The 14,773-nt window shown below is 65.6% G+C and overlaps 1 protein-coding gene across 1 annotated transcript; it reads left to right on the forward strand.

Moving 5' to 3' along the window:
- Nucleotides 1–1,292: 1,292 nt before the first annotated feature.
- On the forward strand, nucleotides 1,293–12,056 carry SLC12A9 (solute carrier family 12 member 9). The gene is made up of 13 exons (XM_074878689.1): nucleotides 1,293–1,528; nucleotides 3,858–3,992; nucleotides 4,165–4,302; nucleotides 4,521–4,820; nucleotides 5,039–5,146; nucleotides 5,259–5,370; nucleotides 5,475–5,632; nucleotides 5,884–5,966; nucleotides 6,305–6,429; nucleotides 7,797–7,989; nucleotides 8,148–8,322; nucleotides 9,162–9,308; nucleotides 9,774–12,056. The coding sequence occupies exons 1-13, from the start codon at nucleotides 1,336–1,338 to the stop codon at nucleotides 10,625–10,627; spliced, it is 2,721 nt and encodes a 906-aa protein (XP_074734790.1). The 5' UTR covers nucleotides 1,293–1,335; the 3' UTR covers nucleotides 10,628–12,056.
- The last annotated feature ends 2,717 nt before the right edge of the window (nucleotides 12,057–14,773 follow it).

Raw genomic sequence — 14,773 nt, forward strand, 5'->3', positions numbered from 1 at the left:
CGCCCCCCGCGTCCCCCCGCACCCCCCGCCCCGGCCCTGCTGGTGCCAGCGGGGCGCGGACAATGCCGCCTCAGTGGCACATCAAAGGCGCGGAGCTGCCCGCGGCTGGCACGGCGACAGCCCCGCCGCAGATGAAAGCCCCGGCCCCGCCGGGCTCCCACCTCGGCCGCCGGGACAGCGCGGGGACACGCTGCGCCTCCGCCCCACGGGGGACGGGGCGGGACACACACACACACACACACACACACACACACACACGGGCGGACAGCGCCATCGCACCCCGGGGAAAGGTCCCCGCGCTCCGCCCCGGTGTCCCCGCACGGATCCCCCCCACTGGTGACACGGGGTCGTGCCGGCGGGGGGCGGTCCGCAGCCGGCGCCCACGCGGGTACTCAAGGCCGGCGTGGGCCCCGGCCCCACCGTGCCCCCCCCGCCCCGCTCCCGGCCCCGGTGCCGGTGCCAACCCCATTAACCTAATTGGCGAGGCGCTCGCGGCAGTGGGACCCCGGGGCCCGGGCAGATCCCAGCCCCGGCGGCGGGGAGGGAGGGAGGGAGGGACGGCGCCCCCGGGGGCCCCGACTGTCCGGTAATTGGCGCGGGCAGCCGAGCCCGGCCGGCACCGGCGGGGGGGCGCGGGGAGCGGGCACCGGGGCGGGGAACAATACCGGGGTGCCCGGGGCTCGGGGGGCAGTTGGGGGAGCCGGGGTCGGTACCGCGGTGCTGACCGCTGGAGGGAGGGTCGGGGCAGGGGGCGTGTGGCCATGCAGGGGAGCGGTGAGGGGTGCCGGGGGAGTCTCGGCGTGGGCGGGGGGCGGGTGTCAGCGCCGGGTACCAGAAGTGGGGAGACCCCGGGAGGGTCGGGGAGATGCGGGGTGTGGGGTGACGCTGGGGCTGGGGGGTCACTAGAGGGGTGTGGGGGTGGGACACCCGTGGGGCTGGGTGGGCGGCGGGGGGGACCACTATGGGGGTGCCTTTGGGGTCGGGGACCGTGATAAGAGCGGGGTCCGTGCGGGGCGCTGTGGGCGTGGCCAACAAAAGGGCGGGGCTACTCGGAAAGTCGGGGCGGGGCCTACACGGTTGGGCTGGCCCGGGGGCGGGGCCTACGCAAGGGGTTGGGGCGGGGCCTATCCGGCGGGTTGGGCGGGGCCTATCCGGCGAGGCGGCTCCGGGGGCGGGGCCTACCCGGCGGGGTCGTGGGCGGGGCCAGATGGGCGGGGCGGGGGTGTGGGCGGGGCCTGGCGGGTCGGGCCCGGGTCGGCGGGCGGGGCCGGCGGGGGTCGGGGCCGGGACCGGGCGCGTTTCGGGGCCGGCGGGGGCCGCGGCCGAGGCCGGGCCATGGCGAGCTCGGAGCGGAGCGCGCTGCTCACGTACCGCCTGTGCGGCGGCTCGGGCGAGGAGGAGCGGGGCCGGGAGCGCGGTCGGGCCGCCGCGGCCGCCGCCGCCGCCCCCCGCAAGCTGCCCACCTTCCTGGGCGTCGTGGTGCCCACGCTGCTCTCCATGTTCAGCGTCGTCCTCTTCCTGCGCCTCGGTGAGTGCCGTCGCCCCCCCCGGGGTGCCCCCACCCTCCCCCGGCCGCCGCCTGGGGCCCCTCGAGACTCATCAGCCCTGCGTGGTACACCCAGTCCGGGCCCCGTGTCCTCCCGGGGTTCTGTGACCTCCTGAGGTCCGCACCCCCTCGCGTCCGGAGCCCCCGTGCTCACCCTGAGCCCCCCAGTCTGGATCCTCAGTGTCCTCCCTTTGCTCTCTCGGTGCTCCCCCCCAGCCTTCCAGTCAGACGTCCCAGTGCTCCCCCCGAGCTCCCCCAGTCTGAGTCCCCAGTGTCCTCCCAGTGCCCTCTCTGAGCCTCCCTCTCTGGAGTTCCAGTGCTCCCCTCCACTGCTCTCCCTAGTTCACCCAGTCTGGGGTCCCGAGCCCCCCAGTCTGGAGTCCCAGTGCTCTCTCAATTCCACCCCAGGCTGTGGTCCCAGTGCTGTGTGTCCCCTCCTAACCCCTCCAGTCTGGGGTCTGGCCTCCCAAGGCTTCTGCCGTACCTGCAGGACGGGGGCCCAGTTAGGGACCTCAGTGTCCCCCGTAAGGGACTCCAGTCTGAAGCCCTAGTGTCCGTGGGGCAGAACTCCTGTGCCTTCCCAAAGCAGGGTTCTAGTGCCTTCATGTCCCCCCATCCCCCAGTGCTGGGACCCCACTGCTCCCCAGGCATCCCCCAGTGCTGGGCTCCAGCACCCCAGTTCTCTCCTGGATCCTACATGGTGTCCCAAGGGCAGGCCCTGGTGTCCCCCATCAGCCACCCAGCTGCCCCCCACCCCGTGCTGTCCAAAGGGCACAGATGGGGTCCCAGTCTGCTCCCAGTTTGGGTTATCAAGCTGTTACTGGGTAACCTGGGAGATCTAGGGGGCCAGGCTGGGCATGGACCAGGGGAGGTGGCAGCCCTTTGCAGGGGGGAGATGCCCCAGTCCAGCCCGGGGCAGACAGAGGCCCATGGCCAGCGGCGTCTGCCCTGGTCCGAGAACCGGGAAGGCTTTTCCTCTTTCACTTTCCGCCCACGGAAAGCTCAGGGCGGGAGTTGGCTGCGTGCCGGGGGGGCCCGGTAGGCCCTGGGGGAGCCTTGAGCCCCTTTCCCTGCCTGGGGGCCCCCCCGAGCTGTGGGCACAGCTCTCCGCTGCCATCGCTTGCCCCCGTCCCACCCCCCTGTTTGGGGTCCTTGTGCGAGCTCTGACCCCCACCAGCCCCTACCCCACAGCGGGCACTGGGATCCCCCCGCCTGCCCCGGCCCCCCTGCCCGGGGGTGCGTTACTCCGGGGGACCGGGAAGGGAAGTGCGGGTCGGAGGGGGAGGGGAGCTGCCAGGAAGAGGAACCGTCCCACCACGGGGGGGCCGTGGCTCCCCCCAGCAGCCCCCTGCTTCCCCCACGCCTCAAATACCCCCCAGATCTCCAGGGTGAGCAGCCCTTCCTGCTTACTCCAGCTGCGCTTTTGGGACACCCCTTTATTTCCATCCACACACCCCCCCCCCACCTCCCTGCCCCTGCTTTTGACACTTGGGCACCCTCTGGCCCCCTGGGGATTACAGGGGATGCCCCCAAATCTAGTCTGGGTCCCTGAGGGCTCCTCGCGGTGCCTGTGCCCCGGCACCCCCCTCGCCTCCCCGCGGGCATGGCTGCGGCCTGGCTTGTGGCTGAGATAGGGCATCTCCCAGCAGCCGCAGGCAGCCCCTTCCTGCCTGCAGCGCTGCCAGCCGAGCTCACCTCTCGTCACCCCGAGCAGGGCCGCAGGGTCCTCTGGGTGTCCTGTCCCCAGGGTGGGGACACACACACACTGGGGAGCGGTGCCCTGGCTGACGGGGATGCCCCGGGGCTGCTTTTGCTTCCTGCTTTTGCAGTGAGCAAACGGGGCGGCAACGTGAACCCCGCAGGGAGCCCGTCAGCTCCTGGTGCCCAAGCTGGGGTGCGAGGCATCCCCTACCTGCTGAGGGTGGCAGCAGGGCGTGGGGGTCCTGGCACCCCCTCACAGTGCCCCGGGGCTGGGTGGGCAGCAGAGCCCCTGCCCTGTTTGTTTGCCCTCGCAGCTGCCCATGCTCAGGGTGTGCCTGCGCCTGATCCTGGCACAGCAGGAGGATGGAGGTGGGGGCACCAGCTGGGTGCTGCTGCAGGTGGGAGGTGGCAGCACCACGGAGTGGGGACATCCCCACCCTGGCAAGAAAGGGGGTGGCATGTCTGGGGGGAGCTGTGGGCACGGGGGTGGGAACAGCCCGTGTGCCTCACTGAGGTGAGCTCTGGGCGATGGCTGTGCCCACAGATCCTGTCCTGGGAGTGGTCTGTGCCCAGCTAATGGGCATGCTGACCTCTCCCATGTCCTCGGCAGGGTTCGTGGTGGGCCATGCTGGGTTGTACCAAGCCCTGGCCATGTTCGCGGTGGCATACTTCATCATCGGCATGACTGTGCTCTCCGTGTGTGCCATTGCCACCAACGGGGCGCTGGATGCTGGAGGAGCGTACTGTATCCTCTGCTGTGGGTGCTGCTGGGGCAGGGCAGATGGGCCAAAATCAAGTGATCACCCAGCAGCCTCAGGGTGCCACACTGGGGCTGGGACGCCCTTGGCCTGGGAGGGAGGGGTGGGGGCACGCGGTGGTGATTTGAACTGCTGACATCTTCCCTTGACTCAAGCAAGATATGATCAGCCGTGCCTTGGGCCCGGAGTTCGGAGGCAGCATCGGGATCATGTTTTTCCTGGCCAATGTGTGTGGCAGTGCCCTCTACGTGCTGGGGCTGGTGGAGGCAGTGGTGGACAGCTTTGGGATCCCTCCCGGTGAGTACTGCTCTGTGTGGTGACAGGGGACAGCGGGTGTCCCTTACCTGAGCAGCCCTAGTGCCTGGCCAGGAGTGCCAAGCACCATGCCCAGCACAGCTCACCCAGGCCTCTAGCCAGTGAGTTGGTGCCTGTCATGCCTGGCGCAATGCCAGTGGCTCTCAGCTCCCAGAGATGTCCACTCCGAGCCCTGCTGATCCTGGCTTCTCTCTGCCCAGGGCAAAAAGCGGGCACAGGCGTCCATGTCCTGCCCCAGAGCTACTGGTATGAGCTGCTCTATGGCACTGTGCTGCTGGCCCTCTGCCTCCTCGTGTGCCTTGTGGGTGCCTCCATCTACGCCAAGGCCACCTTCCTCATCTTCCTCATCGTTGCGGGCGTCCTGGGCACCATCCTCGTCAGCTTCTTTGCCACGCGGCCCATCGGGGTGCCCATCCGCCTGCCCCACTTCAATGGCTCCGAGATCGAGAATGGCTCCTTCACCGGCTTCTCCCTCGCCACCCTGCGAGACAACCTGGGGGGTGAGGAGACTCTTTCCCCACCCTGCCCACCGTACCCACCATGGCACTGGCACCTCCACATCGGCAGGGGCTTGCTGGAGGGTGGGGGGGCTTGTGGGCACAAAGCAGGTGCTGTGGGGTGGTTTCTCCCATGGTTTGTGTATATGGACATCGAGGAGGGGGTATATGGTGGGGCTGTGCCACCCCAGACAGCCTGTCACAGCCTGTGCATCTCGCAGGTGGGTACGCAGTGGACTACACCACCGGGCAGATGATGAGCTTCAGCTCCGTCTTCGCAGTGATGTTCAACGGCTGCACTGGCATCATGGCAGGCTCCAACATGTCAGGTACAGGCAGAGGGTGTGGGGGTGGGTGGCACCAGGAGTGGGAGCTGAGGTTGGAGGAGAGCAGGGGGGTGCTCTGCCTGTGGGCGCTAATGCTGCCTGCTCCTGCCCACAGGGGACCTGAAGCACCCGAGCTACTCCATCCCACGGGGCACCATCTCCGCTGTGCTCTTCACCTACCTTGTCTACAACCTGCTGGCTTTCCTAATGTGTGCCACCTGCAACAGGTATGGCCAACCTGTCCCCTCACCAGGGCCATCGGTGCCAGGGTTGTGCCAGGGCATGCTGGCCTGTGTGCCATGCATGCCAGTGTGTCCGTGTCCCTCTCCAGGACCCTCCTGCAGAAAGACTACGGTTTCTTGCGTGACATCAGTATCTTCCCACCCCTGGTCACTGTGGGCATCTACGCTGCCACCCTCTCCGCGGCCATGAGCAACCTCATCGGGGCATCCCGCATCCTCTATGCCCTGGCCCGGGATGATCTCTTTGGTGAGTGCCTGGAGCATGCTGGCACCCACCAGAGCCCATCTGACAGGTTGTCTCTGCTGGGGTCCAGCACTTCCTGGTGTGGGGTGGGAGTGATGTTTTGTGGGTTGGCATATGCCCATTTGGGTCACCTGCGTGCTCTGGTGTGTGTCCCCACCCCAGCACCCAGGGTGGGCACAGGTCTTCTGGCTGGTGGCCAAGCCTGTTGGTGCCTGCTGGGGTGTCCCAGCCCAACTTCCCCCCTCTGCCCGCAGGCCGGGCGCTGGCGCTGGCCAAGAAGACGTCTGCCAGTGGGAACCCAGTGATGGCGGTGATCCTCTCCTGGCTGGTGGTGCAGGTGAGTTTGCCAGCTATGCTCCTTTCCTGGCCTCGCCGGGTGAAGGTGGGTTGGCACCTGGGCTGGGTGTCATGGAGCCTGGCATGTCCCCCTACTACTGGGGATGGCCCCCTGCTCCAGGTATCCCGCTGTGACTGTGCCCTTCCTTCCCTGAGCCCATAAATGAAGGATAAATCACAGCAAGGGTAAGGGATTCCTGCCAGTGTGGCACTGCCCATGCCCTTTCCCAGCACACCATTGTGGCATGCCCCAAGCTCAGCAGGGATGGCTCGGGCATGTGCTGGGGGTGCCATCCCGGGGGGTGCATTCACCTTGTGTCCCCGCCATGTTCTCTGCAGCTGGTGCTCTTCTCTGGGAAGCTCAACACCATTGCAGGGGTCGTGACCACCTTCTTCCTCCTGGTTTATGCCACTGTCAACCTGGCCTGCCTGGCACTGGAGTGGGCATCAGCCCCCAACTTCAGGTACCCACTGGCACAGGGGAGGGAGGCGAGGCTGCGCCAAGAAGCTGGGCAGGCACCTGTCTGTCTGCGTTTCCCTTGCCATCCCTGTGCCCGCTGCCCCTCTGCAGGGCAGAGTTGCTGAATACCCCTCTCCTGGGCATTAATGGGGGCAGAGACACCCCCATCCCTGGGGAGGAAGAAGGGGACAGGTCCCAGTATGGCACTGGCTTGGCACAGTCCCCACGCCCTGGTACTGCTTTGCTGAGTGGATACAGATAAATCCAGCGCCACCAGGTACCACCCCCCCACCCCCCCTTAGGCTTTCTGGAGGTAATTTATAGCCTGTGCCCGCCCGGCATCCCCCAGGCAGCTTGCCAAGTGGTGATGGAGCCCACTTTCCATTAGCGCTAATTAAACTAATGGAGGAGGGGGAGGGAGGGGGATCCTGGGTGGGGGGAGGAGAAGAGATCTTCCAGGAAGGAGGAGTGTGCATGGCAGGCAGCCCCAGCCTGGGGCGTGGGGCATGGGGTAGCTGGCGTGGGGCTGGCCTGGCAGGGCTGCCCAAATCTGGGGTGGGGGAGGGCATGGCAGGGTGGCTGGGGGGAGCCTGATGTTCCTCCTGGGTGATGCCTGATGCCCTTGGTGCAGGGTGCTGTGACTCCCAAAGCAGGGACAGTCCCCCAGGTGGGACAGAGGCGGTGCCCAAGCAGGGCTGGGTGGCGGTGCCCAAGCAGGGCAGGGTGGCACTGCCCGGAGGTCTCCTGGAGTGCCCCATTCCCAAGGAGAGCTGGTGTCTGTGCCAGGCTGGGTCTTGGCTCCCCCCCAGCTGCTCCCTTGGCTGGGCATGGATGGGGGCAGGATCGGTGCCTGGGGGGAGGCTGCTGGGGTGAGTGGCAACGATTCTCTCGCCCACCCCACATCTGGTGCCCCCTCCACAAACACGGAGATCTCCATCAAGCACAGCGGAAAAGGATTTTAATTACCTTTCAGGAAAAACAGCAATTAGAGAAAATAACAGCTTCTCACCTCCCCACCTCCGCCTCCCTGCGCCAGGCTGAGTGGGCACCGCAGCCACGGGCGCTGCCATACACTGCCCAACACTAGCTGGCCCCCCAGGGTGTGCCAGGGCAGTGCCAGCCCCATAACCATCATTACCTCTGTTTGCCAGGGACTGGCAGCAAGCAGCTGCCCGGTGCTCTGGGAGGTACCATCTCCCCTCTGTGCCCTCTCCCACAGGCATCTGGGGTGCCTGACATGCCCTGGGCTGGCAGAGTGGGGTTCACTGGGGTGGTTTGTGTGGCACCTGGGCGCAGCCCCCCTTGCTGCGCTCACCCTGCAGCTGGCATGGGAACCACGTGGTAGTGGGTGTCCCCTTCTCCCTGCTCCAGGCCCACCTTCCGGTACTTCACCTGGCACACGTGCCTGCTGGGCATCGCGGGCTGCTGTGTCATGATGTTCCTCATCAGCCCTGTGTCAGCCTCAGCGAGCCTGGGCTTCCTCCTCCTCCTCCTCCTCGCCCTCCACTACCTCTCGCCCAGCAGCACCTGGGGCTACATCAGTCAGGCCCTGATCTTCCACCAGGTGAGCCCTGTCCTCCTCTGCTGTCCCCTCATGGGGTGGAGAACTGGTGTCCCGATGGCAGGTCTGTCCTGGGCAATGTGTCCTTGGGGCTGGCATCCCTGTGGGGTGGTTCGTTGAAAGAAGGATGGTTCCTCACCTGCTGCCCTCCCTCCCTCCAGGTGCGGAAGTACCTGCTGATGCTGGATGTGCGGAAGGACCATGTCAAGTTCTGGCGCCCGCAGATGCTGCTGATGGTGCAGAACCCACGGGGCAGTGCCCGCCTCATCGACTTTGTCAACGACCTCAAGAAGAGTGGGCTCTATGTCCTGGGCCATGTTGAGCTGCAGGACTTGGGTAAGGGCTTGCTGTGGTGCCAGGGGGCTCCCGGAGTCCTTGAGGTGACGCTGCTGCCCAGCTCCTGGCTGGGCAGGGTGGGGGCAGTGAGGGAATGTCACCATTTTGGGCACGTGTGTGGCACCTTGGGCTTGGCTTGGTATGGGAGACATAGGTGACTTGTGTCTGTACCATGTCTCCTGTGTACACATGCTTGCACATGTGTTCTGCAGGCTTGCACATGCATGTGCTCAAATATTCATCACTGCATGTGCACATGGGGCTCCTGCACATGTTGGTGCTGGTGTGCACACGTGGCATGTGCCAGCCAGGCTCCTCTGGGCCCCTGGGCAGCACGGTCCTGTTGCACAGGTCAGTCAACGCCTGCACACACCCAGCACACGTGTGGGCACATGCAGGGCACAGCCTCGCACATGCGTGTGCCTGCGTCCATCCTCACCTCATGCCCGCCCCTGTGCGTCCATGTGCTTCAGGCCTGTTCGCACCCTGGTGCGTGTTGGTTTGCACACGTGTGCTCCCTGGCACACGCTGTGGCCATCCCCATCCCCACCCCAGTGGATGCATGGGCTCTGCTCCCCCTTCCCCCACTGTTGCCGTGGTGACTAATGGCCTGAAATTGGGGAGGGGGGATGGGGCTGCCTGGGTATTTTTTTATATATTTATGTATAATTTCGTATCTCTGGCTGGAAGCACCTGCTTTCCACCCTCCCCATCTTGTGGGTCCTGGGGTGGGCACAGGGGTTGGCACTGCTTCTGCAGGGGGGTGCTGCAGAAACACTAGTGTGAGCTGCTGGTATGGGGTACCCAACCCCCTGATGCTGTTCTCACTCACCACCCAGACACGCTGCCCTCGGACCCCCTGCAGCCCCAGCAGGACTCGTGGCTGAGCTTGGTGGACAAGCTGAACGTCAAGGCCTTCGTCAGCCTCACCCTTGCGCCCTCAGTGCGGCATGGTGTCCGGCAGCTCCTCTTCACCTCTGGCCTTGGTGAGTGGTGCCCGGGCTGGGCACAGGTGGGGGTCCACCCCGCTGCCCCTGCGGGGTGAGAAGTGCCGAGGGCTTTGGAGGCACCTGGGTGGGTGATGCCAAAGTCAAGTTGGGGCTTGGAGGCATCTGGGGTGAGCAATGCTGAAGCCAAGTCGGGGCTTGGAGGTCTCTGTGCCGACAATGTTGAGGGGCTTGGAGACACCTGGTTGTGGAATGCCAAGGGGGTTGGAAGCACCTGGTGTGGGCAGTGGCAAAGCCAAGTGGGAGCTTGGAGAGGTGTTGGGTGGGCAATGCCAAAGCCAAGTTGGGTCTTGGAGGCAACGGGGTGTGTGATGCTGAGGGGTCTGGAATCACCAGGGTGAGCAATGCCAAAGCCAATCTGGGGCTCGTTGGCACCTGCAGTGCCAGAAGGCTGGTGGGGCTCTCCACCTCTGCTCAGCCGGGCTGGTGTGGTCTCTCTGGCAGGCGGGATGCGCCCCAACACCCTGGTTCTGGGCTTCTACGACGACGAGGCACCGCAGGACGGTCTAGCCCGGCACCCCGCCTTCACCAGCGCCCGTGAGGAGGTCCCCTTGGGCTTCCCCCCTCTGCGGGCACCTGCCACCCCCAAGCTGTTGTCACCCCGGGAGTATGTGGGCATCGTGGCTGATGCCCTGAAGATGCTTCGCAACGTCCTGCTGGCCCGGCAGCTGGAGAGCCTGGACAAGGCCTGGGAGCTGCGGCGGGCCGCCAGCCCCCCGCCCGCCATCCACGTCTGGCCGGTCAACCTGCTGCGGCCCGACAGCGCCCGCTACGCCGACACCTGCAGCCTCTTCCTGCTGCAGATGGCCTGCGTCCTCAACATGGCGCGGGCCTGGCGCCGGGCCCGCCTGCGCCTCTTCCTCTGCGTGGAGGCGGGCACCATGCCCCATGCCCAGGAGGAGAAGCTGCGGCAACTCCTCAAGGACTTGCGCATCCAGGCCCAAATCCAGCTGGTGCCCTGGGACGCCGTCACCCGCCTGCACTGGCAAACCCGACGCGGACCCCCGGGGGGACCAGCGCCTGCCGGGGCAGCAGAAGAGGAGGAGGAAGAGGAGGAAGGGGCTGTGAACTTCCCAGCCAACACCACACAAGTGTCGGATGAGTACGTCTGTGCTGCCAACAAACTCGTCCTGGAGCAGAGCCCCGCGCCGGCCGTACGCTTCCTCTACCTGCCGCGGCCACCGGCTGACACCAGCCTCTACCCGCTCTACCTGCACCAGCTGGAGCTGCTCACCCGCGGGCTGGGCCCCACCGTGCTGGTGCACGGGGTGAGTGCCGTCACCAGCACCCAGCTCTAGGTCACCCCCGGGTCCCCCCTGGCTCCCTGCACCCTCCTTTGCCCAGTGCCTTTAGCAGCCTGAGCCTGGGGCTGTCCCAGCCCCCGTGTTCCCACCCTGGCGGGCAGGTGGGTGCCCCACGCTGGGAGGTGGGTGCAGGGTGGGATGGACGGGTTGTTTTTTGGGGGATGTCTCCTGCAGAGGATTAAAGCTGCCCTGGCAGGATCCAGGTACAGCCCTGGAGCTGGCCGGGCAGCGCGGTGCATTCACGGTGCCTTTTCTTTGGGGTGGTGGTGGGGGATAGCGGGGTCCCAGGGAGTGCCAAGCACTGGGTGCCCCAGTTGGCTGCTGGGAGCCCCTTGGTCACACCCTGCAACCCCCCCCGCCATGCTTCCCCCCCTTCTGCAGCCCCAGCCTCTCCTCCACTGGCTCCTCCGGGCACCCAGCCAGCAGCAGGGATTGATTAAAGGCAGCCTCGACCTTGGTGCCCCAGCTCCCCACCATCCTCCCTGCCTTTCATTAGGAAAAATTAAATGGGAAGGGGTGGGGGAGGGGAGCCTAGATGCCTGGGTTCCCTGTGTGAGGCTGGGGATGGGGGCGAGCAGCTGGGTGCTGGCCCTAATGGCTGTGGGGTATGACACCCAAGATCTTGCTCAGCACCCCTGGTGCTGCTGGGTGGGGGGTACCCAGATGCTTTAATCTGTAGGGCCACCCATGGGGTCTGAGCCCCTGCTCCTGGCAGGGAGAAGGGGAAATGATTAGGCGGGGGGGGGGGGGTGGGGAGCCTTACCTGGACACCTGGATCCCCTGGCCTTGCTGGGACCTGTCTCATGGGACGTTGCCATCTTCCCCCACCCATCATGACCTGCAGCAGGGAGCTGGCATTGTCCCCTGACCCCCCCCCCCACCCTTGTTGATTAGAGGAGGGCAGGAAATTGCTGGGCGCTGGGTGATAAATCCATCGGGTGCCTGGCAGGCAGGCAGCATGCCCCGGTGCTGCCTGATGGATTGCTTCCTCTTAGCCCCGGCACGGGGCGGGGGCTGCTCCAGGCTGGGCTGGGCTCTGGGTGGGGGGACACAAGTGGCACTGCTGCCTGTGCCCACCCTCCCCAGGCCTGGCACTGCCGGCTGGCAACTCTGCTCAGCTAGAGGGCTGGAAAAACCCAGGTGGCTGGGTGATGCTGGGGGGAAAAAAATGGGGGGGCCCCCTTGCTCGCCACATTTTGCAGTGGATTGTGCCCAAATCCCCACCCCGGTGGGTGAACAGGGGTCTGGGGCTGGTTGCGCTCCCCACCGTGGGAGGTGGGTGCCTCAGGGTGGGCACCGCGCTGCCTGCCGGGTTTATTTACAAACAGGCGGGAGCTGGCACAGGGCAGTCGGGCACCAGCGGGACCCGGCGGCCTATAATGTTAATTATCACCACGTAATTAAAAGCCCATAAAAAGCCTCACACTTCATTAAATTAAAGCTTCCCTGCACCGTGCCGATGGGCTCCAGCAGAGTTAACCTTGGCCGTGCCAGGCAGCAGCTCCACTGTAGCTGGGGTCCTGCGACTGGGGGTGTACGAGACCCAAGGCTGGGGGCGTACAGCCCCCCACGGTGTTGTAGGGGGATGCAGCCCTGCACATGGACACCCCCCAACACCATTCATCACCCCTGGGCACACACAGGGAGGACACCCCGCTGCACGCACAGTGTCACACACACGGGGATGTTGTCCCAGTCGGAGCTGCCCCTATGGCCTCGCATGAACGCGTGTCCCCGTGCCAGCCCCGCAGACACACGCCGTCACGCACACCGTGACGCGGGCAGGGGCCTGACACGGCCATGTGTGTGCACACCCAGATGTGCACCCGCTGCCTGCACGGCCGCTGTGAAGGCAGCGTCACACGCTGGCACAGCAGCTCCGGCGCACGACGCCCACACCGCGCACACCTACACAAACAGCGTTTCTTCCTCCCGCCTACCATACGGACAGGCAGACAAACAGACATACACCCTGCGTCTTCTCCAGGCCCCCACCCATCGCTGCTAGTGCCTGGAGAGGTGATGGGCTGTGGGGAGAGCACCTGTCTGTGACTGCCCCCTCCCCGTGCCTCAGTTTCCCCAAGGGCTGTGCTGAGAGGGGTGCATGGGGGATCCCCAAACCCTCCTGGCAGCCTGGTGCCCTGGGTCAGGGGTGCTGTGCTGAGATCTGGGGGGGTACAAAGTGGGGAGGGGCCCCCCAGCACACAAGGAGGGGGTGTGTATACGTTAAGGAGAGATATGCATGGACTGGGGGGGGGGCGTGTGTGTGTGCGTGCACAGAAGGGGGGGTGCTGTGCTGGGGTATATACGTGCACAGGGGGGTGTGGGTGCGTGCGCAAGGGGTGTCTATATGTGCACATGCGTTGGGGTGTATGTATATACCCACCCCTAGGTGTGGTGTGCTGATGTGCACACAGGGCTCAAGGGGTGGGGGGGAGCCAAGGCAACATATGCACCTGTGAACACAGGGTGTGCAAGCTGGCACACGCATGTGCCCAGCACCCCAGGGCACTGCCGCAGAGCGGGGCCGTGGGCAAGGGCCGGCCAGAGGGCTGCAGGGGGCAGGGGCTGGCCGGGAGGGGGCTGCGGGGGGGCAGGCGCCAGCGAGTGCCTATGCCCCGGCCCTGCGGGGGTGGGCAGCCAACGGGGCCTTGGCTATTTCTTGGAAATTTCGCAGCATTCATTTCAGTGCAAATAAAAGCTGTCATTGCCGGAGAAATGATACTGATCGGGGTCTGAAAAGACAGCAAATTACCCGCCTGAAAATGCACCGCTGGAAAAAAATGCATATTAAACACACAAAAAGGCACTTTGCCATCAGCCGCGCTTCCCCCGCCGCTCCAGAATAACCACACTTTACATAATTCTCCCTCTCCACCTCCGAATTAATTTCGCAGACAGAGGCAGAGGCAACCCTCTGACAATAGCGGAGGGGAGACGTGGCGGCGGTGGTGGGGGAGCGGGGCTGGGGGCTGCTGGGGAGGTGCCTGGCTCTGGGCGGGGGACATGGTGGGTAATGGGACGCCAGGGTTGCAGCTGGGGGGGACTGAGGGGTTCGGGGGGTCTGAGGGGTTTGGGAGGGTTGGGTCCATGGGTGGGGGTTGTGGGTGCTGGGTGGATGTTCCCAGCTGTGGGGTGGAGCCGTCCTGTTCTTCCCTGCTTGGGTGCTGGGGATGGGCTCCCTTGGGTTGGGGTTTGTGGGGTGATGCCCACCTCAACAGGCATGTCTTGAGCCAAGTGTTTTGCTATGAGGGACAATTCCTCACCCCCTACCACCAGGGTGAGCCTGCTGTGTGCCCATCCCAGAGCCTGGCACCCTCCCTGGAGGCAGGCAGGCTGTGGTGGGGTGCACATACCCAGTGTGGCAGGGACCCCCATGCACCCCCCTGCCCCCCTCTCCTACCCACAGTGCCAGGCGTGTGTGTGCACCCAAAGAACACTGTGAGGCCATGGTGGTGCCCACTCAGGTTGACACCCCCAAACTAGCACTGCTCTAAGAAACTCCCCGGGAACCTGCCTCACTGGGCATGAGGGCACCAAGGCACTGCCCAGGGAGAGCCGTGGGTGTACTGGGCCAGCGGCGATGGTGGGGGTTTCGGCTGGCTGGGTGCTCTACACTGAGGGGCTGGTGGAGGGGAGGGCGGGTGGCGGAGGTTGGCACCGTGCTGTTTTGCATTTTCAATGACAGACCCATGCCGGGTGCTCGGGAGAGTGGAAAAATCTTATTTGTCACCTGCTGGCGGTGCGCGGAGGCTCCCGCGCCGCAGCTAATCTCGGGGAAAATGAGGACGCCGGCGGGGTGGCCCACGGGACGGGCAGGGTGGAGTGGGGCTGGCGAGGCGGGTGCTGCCCCGGGCCCTGCACCCGCCTGGGTGGGAGCCATGGACCGCAGGATGGGCAGGACCCCGGGGTCACACCAGCCTGGTGATGCCCAGATGTATTGGCACTGTGGCACGGATCCTGCCTGCTGGGGGTGCGTGGGGTGGCAAGGGCTTGTGGGCACCCCCAAGCAAGTGCCCCATGCCCCCAGCCCTGTCTGCAAAGACACAACCTCTTTTCCTTCCATCCTGGTGTCTGGAGCAGCCACTTGCCTTGCAGTACCACTCCGCAGGTTGGCACTGTCCGTTCATCCTCTCAGGG

Source organism: Strix uralensis, chromosome 9 (genome assembly GCF_047716275.1).
Source record: "Strix uralensis isolate ZFMK-TIS-50842 chromosome 9, bStrUra1, whole genome shotgun sequence".
Lineage (NCBI taxonomy): Eukaryota > Metazoa > Chordata > Aves > Strigiformes > Strigidae > Strix > Strix uralensis.

Excerpts from the sequence above, each read along its gene's own strand:
- SLC12A9 (XM_074878689.1), top strand. The coding sequence starts at position 1,336 with ATGGCGAGCTCGGAGCGGAGCGCGCTGCTCACGTACCGCCTGTGCGGC. Across the intron at positions 1,529-3,857 it reads CGTCCTCTTCCTGCGCCTCG|GGTTCGTGGTGGGCCATGCT; the intron begins GTGAGTGCCGTC and ends TGTCCTCGGCAG. Across the intron at positions 4,303-4,520 it reads CAGCTTTGGGATCCCTCCCG|GGCAAAAAGCGGGCACAGGC; the intron begins GTGAGTACTGCT and ends CTCTCTGCCCAG.